This window comes from Gigantopelta aegis, chromosome 1, assembly GCF_016097555.1.
Source record: "Gigantopelta aegis isolate Gae_Host chromosome 1, Gae_host_genome, whole genome shotgun sequence".
Lineage (NCBI taxonomy): Eukaryota > Metazoa > Mollusca > Gastropoda > Neomphalida > Peltospiridae > Gigantopelta > Gigantopelta aegis.
Window position 1 is genome coordinate 17,866,305 of NC_054699.1, and position 14,515 is coordinate 17,880,819.

Genomic DNA, 14,515 nt, shown 5'->3' on the forward strand with positions numbered 1-14,515 from the left:
CTCTATCTCAGTTTCACCCAAGTGCGGGGTACACAGACCCTGCAGTGTCTGCTGGGTAATCATCCGCCATGTGGAGTCTGTACACTTAGGAGAGACACCCAGAATTGCACCCGTGAAGTGAGTGAAACTCGGTGTGTGGTCATATGTCATTGTACCTAGCAATGCACTCACTCTGGGTTAGAGCCGGTACCAGAATAAAAAATTCCTCCTAGATCAATGAAACTTTGTAGTTGTAGGGGTGACGCTGAAAAGAAATTTGTTCTCTATAATTTTTTAGATATCTGGGGTATTTGTTTGAAATTTTGCACAGTCTTTTTACACTGTGTTTTTATTTAACTCTTTAATTTTTATCTTGATGATGTTCATCCCTTACTGTTTGCATTACCATAATTTGACACCCAATAGCCGATGTATTTTTCATCCTGGGGTGTCTTTAAAATTCTATTCTATTCTAATCTAATTTGTTTGAAATATTAATAAGTTTCTAATTTAAACAACATTTTATTAACCAAATAGGAAAAATGTGGTAGCCACAAGTTAGACTAATAAAAAAATTAAAAAAATGACATTGAAATTTCAATTTAATTTATTTAATTTGTTATTGTTGTTGAAAACATGCATTGAAATGAACATCTTAAGGATACAACTAACATTGTAAACTGATGGCGAATATGTTCTGTATTGTGATTGGTTAATTACATTCTTTTTCCGGGATCAAATGAAAATAACACCCGGAAAGCTAATGACGTCATTAGAAAGTGACGTCATTAATAATTGGAACAGGCCAAGTTGGCGGTTTACGGGTCTACAGTTTGATTGTAGCCAGATATTTTTTTCAAGAAACACCAAATATACAAGTATATCAATATGCGGGATCAAATAGACAATAACACTCGCAAATCTAAATACTTCTAAGTAGCACTGAGTAAGTTTATGATAGGTAAGACACTTAATCTTTGGAATTCTTGTATGTCTTATATTGTCTTTTGTTTTGTAGGCACTCGGGATTTCACTTGAAACCAGAAGAATTGACATTTTTGAAAAAGCCATTTTGTTGTCGGTATGTTCATATTTAAATTCAATTACGGTTATGTTTTCTTGTTCATCATTATCTCTCCATCCTTTTCAGTGTTGGCTACCATTGGCACTCGCCAAATATGCAGATTTTAAAAACAATTGATGAATTTTACTTTAATTTTGTGAAATATTTGCATGTAAATTAAAGTTGCAGTATAAATTTACTTTGAGGTAAGCATCATCAGTGTTCAAGATTAATTTTTTTGGCCAGTATCTCAATTGGATACTAACATTTCAAAATCTGGTATCCCACCTGAGAATTTAGTATTATATGGTATCCCAGTGGATCGTTACTGGGTTATTGAAGTCTGGTATCCAAAATTAAATTCTGGTATCCCTGGGATATCGGGATACCGTTAATCTCGAACACTGATCATTATTGCATACTTTCAATGTTTTGATTGAAAACTTGTAGTCCCGAATACAACAGCATGAGTGTTTATTTGCTGTAAATAAAAACATCAAAAGTGTCCGATGACTATTTGTACCATGTGTTTAGTTTGTGTGGTTCCTGTCTGTGGAATGATGCATCTAAAAATTCCCTTGCTACTAATGGAAAAATGTAACAGGTTTCCTCTCTAAGACTATATGTCAAAATTACCAAATGTTTGACATAAACAAAGTTTTAAAATTCTTTTTCAGGATGATATTCCGGCAATGCTCTCATACGCACTCAAGGTGTGCATGGCTCTGATTCAGAACCGACGGTTCCGCAACACAATCCTCAACGTACTCACCAAGCTCTACATGAATCTGGAAACGCCCGATTACATCAACGTCTGTGAGGTAAAACTTACTCGTTTTTTACTGTGACATGACCGTACAACCTGTTTGCATCTGCCGATCCCTCTGTTGTTTTACAAGGTGACACCTAGAGACAATGCCATCGTGAGGTCGGACTGATCAAAGCTAAATTACCATTGTCATATGTTCAAAATGAATTGCTCTAGGGCATGGGCTTTACTGATTGCAAGGGGCGAGATGTAGCCCAGTGGTAAAGCTCTTGCCTGACGTGCTGTCGGTCTAGGATCGATCCCTATCGGTGGCCTATTTCTCGTTCCAGCCAGTGCACCACAACTGGTATATCAACGGCTGTGGTATGTGCTATCCTGTCTGTGGGATGCTGCATATAAAAGATCCCTTGCTACTAATGGAAAAATGTAGCTAGTTTCCTCTCTAAGACTGTCAAAATTACCAAATGTTTGACATCCAATAGCCAATGTTTAATAACTCAATGTGATCTAGTGGTGTCGATAAACAAAACTAACTTGTTTTTAACTGTTGTTTTACAAGGTGACACTTACAGACAATTGGATTAAAAATAAAAAAATCATTTTAAGAATAGATTAATCCTGAATATTACATCCCAAATGATTTACTGAACCAGTTTATTATAGGCGAGACATTTATTTCCATGGACGTCTTAAATGTCTTCTGATGTATCAAGGCATTAGACCTAAACGGAAGAACTAAATTAGTTGTGTTTATAACAGAATTATTTGCTTTATTTAGAGAAATTTATGTACTTTGGGAATGGTATATATTTATCCTGCCAAAGTGAAATATATTTTATAAATTTAACTATTTAGTAAGAAGATTAAATATCTCTTAAGAAGCTTATTGTCTGGAAGTGGTTGTTTTAAATCAATAAAATCACTGTGGCTCAGTGTAACAGAAAAAGGATACCATTTTGAGAAAAACAAAAATGTCGGGGAACATTTTGTTCAATATCGCGTCGCAGTTCACTCAGTGTAACAGAAAAAAGATACTATTTTCAGAATAAAAAGGTGTATTGTTTATTTTTACAAATTAAAAGAAAACAATAACTAATTAAATTTTTTTTTAATAAAAAACCCAAACAATAATGACAGCACCAACTTATTTTTAGACAGTTTATGAATTTTTCAAAAACAGTTTTTGTTGCCGTTTGCTGTGCATCCTTTAAATACAATTACTATTCAAAAATGTTTCCACATTTGTTCCATCGTTTTATGACTATATGGAAAAAAATGTGTTTTGTAGTTACATGAATTACATGAAGATTTGTGACAAAAAAAATTTCATGTATTACAGTCTGTGGTTGCTGTGACATTAACAATGACTTTGAAGGTTTTCTCAGTCATTTTTTTTCATTTTTTTTTTTTTTTGATCCCCCCTACACACCAATAAAGAGCTTTTTAAAATAAAAAAAAATCTGTTTTCAAAAAGAGTTCATGTTGCAATGTTTGTAATTATTTCAATTATGTTTTATTTTTCCTATATTTTCAGTGTTACATATTTTTGGATGATCCGAAATCAGTGGCTGACATTCTGATTAAACTGATTGGTGGAGGAGAGGTTTGTTTTTATGTATTATCTACTGGTATTGTATTGAAGAAGTTTCATCCCTACTGGTATATCAAAGGCTGTGGTATGTGCTGTCCTGTCTGGGAAAGGGCATATAAAAGATCCCTTGCTTCTAAGGGAAAAAAGGTAGTGGGTTTCCTCCAAGACTGTGTCAAAAATTACCAAATGTTTGACATCCAATAGCCGATGATTAATAATCGGTGTGCTCTAGTTGGGTCGTTAACCAAAACAAAATCATTAAACCTGTTTTGAATATGAAAGGGATCTTTTATATGACCATCCTACAGACAGGGTAGTACATACTATGGCTTTTAATATGCGAGTTGTGGTGGTGTAATTAACCATTGCATCAGGTTGTTTTGATGGTTGTAAAAGATCCAGTGCTGCTAATGTCGAATGTGGAAGATTTCCTCTAAAAGAGTATGTCAGAATTGTCAGATGTTTGATGAGTAAATCACACTGCTTTAGTGCTATCATTAAAGAGTGTGTCTGAATTTGCTGCCTTGTAACATGTCCCTTCAACTACTATTGCAAATGCAGTGTATTTATATGGTTAGAATATTGGTGACTGTATAAGCAATGTTTTTCTTTGGTCGTCCAAATGTTTGTAGCAACCCAAACTAGGTTTTTTTTTCTCCGAGTATAATATGATATGTACAAAAAAATACATTTAAGGATTGTCTGTTATTTCTTTTACGTTCATCAGGGTATGAAAAAACCGCAAACTGAATCGGTGAAGCCGTTCTCACATAAGTTAGCGGATTATTTATTTTTTTCATACCCAGATGAACGTAAAAGAAATAACAGACAATACTTACAATTAAATTAGAATCAACTTGCTAAGAATAACACTAAAACTTCATACTTTATTTTGAATTATTTTTTGGTCCATAAACAATAACGCTTAATAAGACAACTTGCCCATATAAAATGATGTCATCAGATATGACGTTTCCTGATGATGTAATTTTTACATTCATCGAGAAATGAACAAACTCCCATTGCTATGTCTGAAAAAAATGGGATGACGTTGTGTTGTAATGAATTTAACAGAAATTTAATTATTAGGATATAAAACGAAGTTTAAGCTGCTACAAACATTAGGAAAATTAGAATTAAACTATAGTCCGTCCCATCCTACAAAAACTAAATTTTGTAAATAATTTCAGTTAGGTTTGACGTAAGAAGAAATGTAAAAGGGTTTTGGAAATAACCCAAAAACCCAAATATATTTGTGTGCAATTTAGAAAACATTCAACTGAGAAATAAATACCATGTAGTACATTCTATAGCATGAAAAAAGAGCACCATGACTGGTATATCAAAGGCTGTGGTATGTGCTATCCTGTCTATTGGATGGTGCATATAAAAGATCCCTTGCTACTTATGGAAACATGTACCAGGTTTCCTCTCTAAGACTGTCAAAATTACCAAATATTTGACATGCAGTGGTTGATGATTAATAAATCAATGTGCTCAAGTGGTGTCATTAAACAAAACAAACTTTTAACTTATAATTACAAAAGACTCAGGACAGATTTTTTTTTTTTAGCTAAAACACAACAAACTAAAACAAAAATAAAAACAAAAGCCTGATTTCCAAATTTTTAAAATAGAATTTGATTGAGATTATTTTTAATCTACAAGATTCAATGTTAATGCACAGAAAATTGATTAATTCCTGTATTTTATTTTTATTATTTCTAATTGTAATTTCGTTAATATTTTCTCTGATCTGCAGGATCATGTGTTGATGGCATACCAGATTGCGTTTGATCTTTACGAGAGTGCGACACAGCAGTTTCTTCAGCGAGTCCAAACTGCACTAAAAGTGTCGTCACCGGTCCCCATACCAGAAATCAAGAAAGCCGAAACCCCAGCCAAAGAGACGAAGCCAGAGGAAAAGGAGGATAAAGAGAAAGAAAAGGAGGAAGAAAAAGAAAGGTTTAAAAGTCGATCATTGTTGTTAAAGGGACACACCCTAGTTTCAACTCGTGAAAATTAACACATAGTTTAGTTAATCTACAAACCTGTAATACATTTGGATAAAGTCACAATAGAGTGAAACATGAGTCTGTGACTTTGAAATGGTGAAATACCCTCTAAAAATAGACTAAAACTCGACTCCATACCTGTTAATTTTCAGACGCACGTGTGTTTTTAAAATATGCAAATACAATTTGTGATATTAAAAACACCAGGATGACCAAAAACATTTCAAATGTACGGAAATAGATAATCTAAACAATAAAATCTATGTAAAGTATGGTTTTAGTTACCAAAAATGGCTCTAATAGTAAGAAATATGCCTTAATGTTTAAAAACCCAGGGTATGTCCCTTTGATGGTATTTTTGTCTTGCCTTGATGAAATAAAAATGCAATGTTTAGTTACAACAGGGCTCGAAATAGGAAGTATAGTATGGCATGTTGTTGTTTTAAAAAAAATAGGACATCAAATAAAATATGTCCTGCTAAGAAAACATATGACCTGCTGAAAATAAAGACAGCACGGGGTGAGTGGAGGGTTTGGGACAGTGTGTGGAGAATTAGGACCTCGGAGATGTATTTTAGAGCATTACAAAATAAATTGTCATATATCTTTTCGACTTGGCAATATGATTGGGACGGTGCGGTTGCAAACAAGCTTCATGCTGTCAAGGCAGTCCCGGGAGATTGGCAGTCATCCTACGGTCGGTGCAGGAAGGATGAAGTAGTCTTGTGCCGTGCCTGTATCAGCCATACATATTTGACGCATTCATTTATTTTAAAGAAGGACCCTCCTCTGTATGAACATTGTCAGTGTACACTGACTGTGCGCCACATTTTGGTAGAGTGATCATCTCAAGCCGATAAGAAATGATATATTTGGCAACAGAAATGTGCTGGGGTGTCGTTAAAGATTCATTCATTCATTCATAACTTACCTATGATATCCATGTCATAAACCCATGTGATAATTTAGTATATTAACCCGGTTAATAATGGTATGCAAATGTGCAAGGTCTCTTGAGGTGGATGGGTCATTTGCATACAAGCCAACAAGATCTGTATGAATGTTCATCGTAACCCAAACAATTAATTTACTAATTTTAAAAATTATTATTGGTAATTTTTTTATAGAAAAAAACATTTTCTAATAATGATATTCTGAGATATTTGCTACATAGAATAGAACTGAATTTAAAATCTGTTTTAATTATTGTTTTAGTGAAATGGATACAGAAGAAACGACAGCACCCGTTTCAAATCCAGTGGCCGCCATAGTTTTGGTAAGTTGTCATATAGCATTGAAACCGAGATCTACACTCAAGTGCTGCCAAGACCTACCCTGTTTATTTGTGAGAACATACCTTTGTAATGATAATGGTATTGTCATTGTCTTGCATTGTGGTTTAATAACTGGAGAGGTCTGTTTAAAAATGTTCTGTGTTTGTATTAAATTTGACCGGCCTCGGTGGCGTCGTGGCAGGCCATCGGTCTACAGGCTGGTAGGTACTGGGTTCGGATCCCAGTCGAGGCATGGGATTTTTAATCCAGATACCGACTCCAAACCCTGAGTGAGTGCTCCGCAAGGCTCAATGGGTAGGTGTAAACCACTTGCACCGACCAGTGATCCATAAATGGTTCAACAAAGGCTATGGTTTATGCTATCCTGTCTGTGGGAAGCGCAAATAAAAGATCCCTTGCTGCCTGTCGTAAAAAGAGTAGCCTATGTGGCGACAGCGGGTTTCCTCTAAAACACAGTGTCAGAATGACCATATGTTTGACGTCCAATAGCCGACGATAAGATAAAAAATCAATGTGCTCCAGTGGCGTCGTTAAATAAAACAAACTTTGCTTCTTCTTTTTTTGTATTAAATTAATACTGTAGCAAGTTTATAAAATTTTATCTTTTTACTACATTATGTCGGATTTGTTTTTTCTTTCAGTCTGGTAGTGACAAGGAACTTCAGGACCGGATTATGAAACTGCTGACAATCCTTGGAGGCGAAACGACGATCTACATTCATCTGCAGTTCCTCATCAAAAACAACAAGACCGATGCCTTGATTCTCAAGAACACAAAAGTTGGTGTTTAGTCATTTATAATATTTTAGATTTGAAAGCAGGGGTGGGATCTATAGTCCATCCCATCTTCCTACAAAAATAATAATTTCAGTTTTGGTTTGACGTAAGGAGAAAAGTAAAAGTGTTTTGGAAATGACAATTTTTTATTATTTTTTTGCAATTTAGTAAATTCCATAGTAATGGAAAAAAAGGCAGTCGCTGTGGGACGGACTATAGTTCAGTTAGTGGAGTGCTTGCTGAGGTGCTTGAGTTGTAAGATCGAACCCCCTCGGTGAACCCATTCTCTGATTGGTTTTTTTTCCCCTGTCCCAGCCAGTGTTCTGTGTGTCAAAGGTATGTGATGTCTTGTATGTGGGAAAGTGCATATAGAAGATCCCTTGCTTTTAATATATGAGGTTTTCTCTGTAGACTATATGTCATAATTACCTAATGTTTGACATCCAAATAGCTGATGATTAATTAATCAATGTGCTCTTCAGATGTAGTTAAACAAAACAAACTTTAACTTTACTTTTCTAAATAGTTAAGTAATAAAAATACTCCCAAGATTAAAGCTTTAAGATTTTTTTAATTGTTGTATGAGTGGGGATCTTCTTACAGTAATTTTCTATGTTTACATTGTAAGTGATGACGTAAATTCCGTGTTTCAGGATGCTGTACGTAACTCTGTGTGTCATTCCGCCACTGTGATAGCGAACTCCTTCATGCACTGTGGGACGACGTCGGACTCATTTTTGAGGTAACTAGTGAATATATTTAATATTAAACATCTTCATACAGTGTGGAGTGTATAGCATTAAAATAATATCCCATTGACAGCAGTAGTAATATATATGGCAAAACCTGCTATATACGTTATTCGATTCAACATAATATTATGCCCCTCGCTTTTAAAAGTCAGTAAGATAAAATGGGGAGATGGGGCTTATGGCACTAGTTTTGGTATTACTGGAAGTGTTTTAGACTCCCATAGTTCTGCACTATAGTTCTGCACAATAGTTCTGCACAATAAGTGGCATTCTAATTGTATTTTCGCGCGCAAACATGTTTGAAGCACAATTTAATACCTGGCTTGGTGCTTATAAAACTTTTAGAGTCCAGACTTGAGACTCTAATAAGAGTCTGAGGCACTAATGTCATGGAAACGCCATACAAATTGTATGTGTGTGACGTCATTAGAGATTGAGTCTGGACTTTAAAGGTTTTATAAGCTCGGGGCCCTGGTACACTAATTTGTGTTAGTTACAATAATGGAATTCTATCTCTCAAGGATTCTGAACTCAGCAGTGTAATAATTGACTGTGGTAATAATTTATTTTATGGTTTATCTGAATACTACACATTGCACGGGGCTTCTGATTATGGTAGCCCACTCCTATGGCTAGTGATATTCAATGTTGGGCTAGTAAATAACTACTATAGCCATGCCCGACGGCTAGTGAATTTTTTTGGGTCAAATGTTGCAGATAAGTCTATTTTGTAAATATGAATGTTCTGCCCCCATCCCTACCCCCCAATGATAGTGTTTTTAAGCTCTATCTCCCTCTTTAGGCGACATATCTGATTATTACTACTATTTAGTAAAATTGTATTAACTTTAAAGTAAAGTAGGGCTAGTAAATGTTTTAAATCACTGATCCCATGGCTAGTGGGTTTTATAAACATTGTAGAAGCCCTGTTGCAATATAAAAGCACTTATCACAATATATATATATATAAAAATAATGGCAATACCCTTTCTTAGATTTTGCTTGATGAAGTTTTAAAAAAAAAAAGTTTTTTTTTTATCTTAGCCTGACCTACTGACATGGGGGAAATAAATGCCTTTTGTTTGAGGTCAGGTCAAGTAATCATGAAAATCGAAAATGGACCAAGCTTTCTACATTTTTATTAAATTTGTGAGACGTTTAACTCTTGTTAAAAGTCTTGTTTTAAACTATACAGATAATACATTTTATAAAAGTCTTACATGTTGCCAATGAATAGAACTGTATTTTATTCCGTGGATATTTATTTTTGGTAGAGACAACTTGGATTGGCTGTCAAGAGCAACAAACTGGGCAAAGTTTACAGCGACGGCAAGTTTAGGTGTTATACATAAGGTAAATATACAATGTTAGTAACTCTTGGAATACACACATGTACCCAATGCAGTGTATGCACATTTTATGCAGTGTTTTAAAAACAATGTTCCAGTTTTGTTTGATTGGTAGAATTTTAAGAATAGTTCTCACTGAATTCCATCCATCCACTTGAGCACTCTTTAGCTCTTGACAATAAAGATCTTGACTGGAGTTATATCCCTTATTATCTTGTAAACCTGTTTTCCATTGCTCAATGGTCTTAATAGTTTATAAGGCTTACCTGTGGGGACACAAAAGTTAGGTCATAGGACTTAATGTATATATTCAGAGCAAGTTGTTTAGTGACGCCTGTCATGGGCGTAGGTGTTGGCCCATGCAGGCTCCTCCGTCCAGGACAGGAAAAGTTGGAAACTTATCTTAATGTTTTTATAGTATCGCTATGTTCCTTAATGCTTCAAGTTTGAGGGACGAATTTAAAACAGATGAAAACATTAATTTTATTTCCGGTTTAGACATGATTTCCGGTTGTGAAAAGACATTATTCGAACGATGTGGACTGTCATAGTGCGTGGTGTTATATCTTGTAGTGAAAACTTTGTGTAACGAAAATAAATCGTAAATTGAAATGTTTGCATTATTTTATACGCTATTCAATGCTCCATTTTTTATTGAACCTGTTACCAGGGACATAATAATACTTTTTACCCATCCTTTTTCACATCAATAAAAACATGCATTTCCTGTCGCAATAATATCATGACATTATTTTCATGATTGATTTGTTGATTGATTGATAGACTTATTTATTTATGTATGTATGTATGTATGTATGTATGTATGTATGTATGTATGTATGTATGTATGTATGTATGTATGTAATTATTTATTTATTTATTTATCTATTTACCTAGGGTCATGAAAAAGAAGCTCTTCACCTAATGTCTTCGTATCTACCTAAAGACACGGGGCCAGGTTCAACATACTCAGAAGGTGGTGGACTCTTCGCGTTAGGTAAACTATTCCAAGTTATATTATTCATTAATTGCACCTATTTTCCTAAGTACTCACTTTACAGGTCATCATTTTAGTAGCAATTTAGTTACATTTATTTTATTTTATCCAGAATTAAACCAGTTTATGCAGAGTTCACCTGGTCCATTGCCAAATTAGCCAATTGCTAATTTTTATACAAGGTGGCTACAACATTGAGTCTGACTAATAAAATATTCCTTAAATTAACCACACTTTAATAATTTTCAAGAAAATACTCTTTAGCTTTCAAAAAAAAGAAGAAGCAAATTGATAAAAGGCGAGAGTAGAAACACTCACCACTTTCCATGTTTGAGTGAGTATGAGGAGAGAGCAAGCAACTGTTCACCTTTGACAGAGGGGCATGCAGAATCAGAATAGGAAAAATAATCAAAATAGAGTGAAACCTGTCTAAACCGGACCCAGAACAAACTGGAATCCTGTCAAAACAGGCCAAGTTTCGGGGTCCGATTTTCCCCAATTCTAAAACGCCACCCTCTAAGCACCAGATCCTGTGAAATTGGATAAATATTAAGTCCCTGGTGTGATCCAACTTTGACAGATTTCACTGTGCTACCAACAGTATTTTGAGATGTATATAAAGTGAAAACCATACTTATGACATTTTTCTAAAATGAAGCTAAAATTGCAATCATTTTTGTTCTTGTTGTTGCAGGTTTAATTCATGCCAACCACGGTGGTGACATCACAGATTATTTATTAACACAGCTAAAGGAAGCCTCGACTGATGTGAGTATTAAACAGTTGGTGTTTCATATTTGATGAGTTAAATACGTCAAAAATAAGATTATTTATTAACACAGCTAAAGGAAGTCTCGACTGATGTGAGTATTAAACAGTTGATGTACTGAATCTGTACAGGCACACACTATACAGATCAAAAGCATATCGCGCATGACTGGGTTTGAAATCTTTTGGAATTGGACACTGCATTTCATGCACTATGATGACAAATTTTAAACAGCAATTCTGTTATATTATTTCTAAAAAAATTAAAATGTATCCATTACTTTTCAAGATTATGGGTGTATGTAATTTTACCTTTGGTTGAGCAAAGAATTTGGTCAAATTGTCTATTGACCTTCAAAAATACACTAAATTATGTCGCCAAATTAAAATAAAATTTGGTGAGTGCCTTAGAAAGTCCAGCAGAAGCCCTGGTCTCAAGTAATATAATGTAACCAGGCTACATAAAACATGCACTATATTTTTTACCCATTTACACTACACAGAATAAAAAAAATAAAAAAGAAGTTTTCTTTAATGACACCACTAGAGCACACTGATTAATTAATCATTGGCTATTGGATGTCAAACATTTGGTAATTATGACTCATAATCATCAGAGGATACCTGCTACATTTTTCCTAATGCAGCAAGGGATCTTTTATATGTATTTTCCCCACAGACAAGAAAGCACATACCCTTTGACATATCCTTTGATCAGTTTTGGTGCACTGGGTGGAACAAGAAAAACCCCAATCCGTTGAATCAGTTGAATTCACAGAATTAGTGATGATTTTACAAAGTACCTGTTTTTAAACTTGATGTTTTTTTTGTTTTCACAGATGGTACGTCACGGCGGGTGTCTTGGAGTTGGTCTGGCTGCGATGGGAACTGCTCGACAAGGTTTACAGATTTTGTTTTAAACTATTTAAACAGACTGTCCTCAATTCGCGGGCATTTTAAAACATTTTCGACTAATAGATCCTTTTTAACAACTGGTATTACAGCAGAGTTCGACAAATCCACTTGCCCTCGGTCCTAGCTAGTACATTTTTGGTCTGGGCTAGTGGAAATGATCAACTGTATTACTGTAATACATAGGGCATTAGACAAAGCTTCTGTGAGGGCTAGTGACTATCTCAAACATTTGTCAAACAATGCATTACATATTAAGTATATTTTTTGGTTTAATCAATGTTTGTTTATAGGCCTTTCAAAATTGCAAAAATCAGTGATGTGAGAGCTACGCGGAAACGCGTAAATGCGCTTTTCCATTTCGTCTTTAAAAAACCCCCCAAAAACCAAAAAAAACCCGATGTGCCTTTTGGCTGACGGAGACTGCTGCGCTGCGCATAAGATTGCAAGTAGTATTTGCTGAATTTTGTCAGCTTTGCTGTGATTGGCCAGTTTTGTCCAATCCAGGATATGCTATTTGAAAGCCTTTTTTCGACTAGGGAAGAAAGAAGGTGAGCAGTAAGCTTTTTCGTTCCAGCCCAACTCACATCCCTGAAAAATGATATAAGCTTGTCTGCGTGTCACTGCACAAGTCTGTTGCATAACCCATTTTTTTGTATCAGGGGTTGGAATTTTCCTCGAATCACCTGTTTTCCTCTCATAGTACTTTGCATTTCCTCGCATTTTAATCATCCTTTCCTCCAAAATGTGTCAGATGGCACAGATTTTAACCTAGGATTTCAAAATTATTTTTTTTACAGTTCACAATTCCCACCCCTGTTGTATGCACATTATATTTAGGACATCATTTTCATGGTCGTGACGGGTTATGCAAAAATTAAGTGGGTTACCTGAATTTCTTTTAGTGTAACCCATAAATGATTTATGCCGATTTTCAATTCTCGGAGGTGACATCCAGTGTTTTTCTGGTCATTCTATTGTTTTAGTAACTCGATGTTCATTTAATTTCCTAAAATATTTCTTTTTTGTACGTACGAAAATTGTTTTGAGGTAAAATCTCACTTGGATTTGTTTTGGCATGACCAAAACCACACTCATATTTAGAAACATTCATGGTAGCAGCAAACCCAAGACGGTGTATAAATAAGTTGTCAGTAATTAAATACCTGATTAATTTATATCTTCATAAATGTTTGTTGATGCTAATTAATGTTTTTTCATTAAGAACTTAAAGATGCACACAGTAGCCATATTATCAAATCAATCTTTTTTTCATTTTCTTTTACTTTCAGATATTTATGAACAGTTGAAGTTCAACCTGTATCAAGATGATGCTGTAACAGGTAATGACAAACGTATTGTATACTGTAAAACAAGAAACTCATTTGTAAGCACCAAATGGTGTATGCTACAAGTGACTGATCATTGCAGTATTTCTTTTGATACATAACCTGGGCCCGTGCTTGTAAAACTTTTATAGAGTCCAGACATAATCTCTTATGACGTCACATACATACAATTTGTATAGCGTTGTCATGACATTAGTGTCAGTCTATTAGAGTCTCAAGTCTAGACTCATAAGGGTCGAATTTATAAAGCCTGTTTTGCTTAAATGCAGGTGTCTAATTAAGCCTTGTAAATGTACGTAGGTAAACGCGTATAAGTCATAAACAGGCTTTGTAAATTCGACCCTAAAAGTTTTATAAGCACCAGGCCTGGGTCCTAATTCACTAAAGTCTCGCAACTTTGCAAACTTTTCAAAAAGAAATGCAAAAATTTTGCAAATTTTCAAAATGACATACAAGGAATATGTGATGATGTTGCTTATTAATTTTTCTTTATTTTCGTGCTGACATCCAAATAAAGACACACCTCTGCTTTCAGGCAAAATCTTTCCAGGATAGTGGATTACTGGTTAGTTGTTAGTTGTTGGTGAGAGAGAAGATAGTGTAAAGGCCTTAAGCTACCCATTAAACTCTCTCTGGGTGGGAGCCAGTACAGGGATGTGAACCCAGTACCTACTAGTCTAATGTCCGATGGCTTAACCACTACACGCCTGAGGCCGGTTAAAAGAATTGTTGCTTAAGAGAGATTTGTGAATTAATCCCTTGATCTCTCTTCCTGTGTGTATGTACCCATGACCTCGTCCCAGCCAGCGCACCACAACTGGTGTATCAAAAGCCGTGGTATGTGCTATCCTGTCTGTGGGATGGTGCATATAAAAGATCCCTTGCTACTAATGGAAAAA

The 14,515-nt window shown here is 35.0% G+C and overlaps 1 protein-coding gene across 1 annotated transcript in view; it reads left to right on the forward strand.

Moving 5' to 3' along the window:
- LOC121371521 (26S proteasome non-ATPase regulatory subunit 1-like) overlaps positions 1-14,515 on the forward strand; it is a 356,152-nt gene that overhangs the window by 12,304 nt on the left and 329,333 nt on the right. Inside the window, exons 7-18 of the mRNA XM_041497471.1 lie at positions 998-1,060; positions 1,720-1,863; positions 3,346-3,414; positions 5,165-5,367; positions 6,633-6,693; positions 7,354-7,491; positions 8,143-8,231; positions 9,516-9,594; positions 10,488-10,587; positions 11,282-11,355; positions 12,195-12,255; positions 13,560-13,610. Coding sequence (XP_041353405.1) covers positions 998-1,060; positions 1,720-1,863; positions 3,346-3,414; positions 5,165-5,367; positions 6,633-6,693; positions 7,354-7,491; positions 8,143-8,231; positions 9,516-9,594; positions 10,488-10,587; positions 11,282-11,355; positions 12,195-12,255; positions 13,560-13,610 — 1,132 coding nt within the window. The remainder of the gene's footprint in view (positions 1-997; positions 1,061-1,719; positions 1,864-3,345; positions 3,415-5,164; positions 5,368-6,632; positions 6,694-7,353; positions 7,492-8,142; positions 8,232-9,515; positions 9,595-10,487; positions 10,588-11,281; positions 11,356-12,194; positions 12,256-13,559; positions 13,611-14,515) is intronic.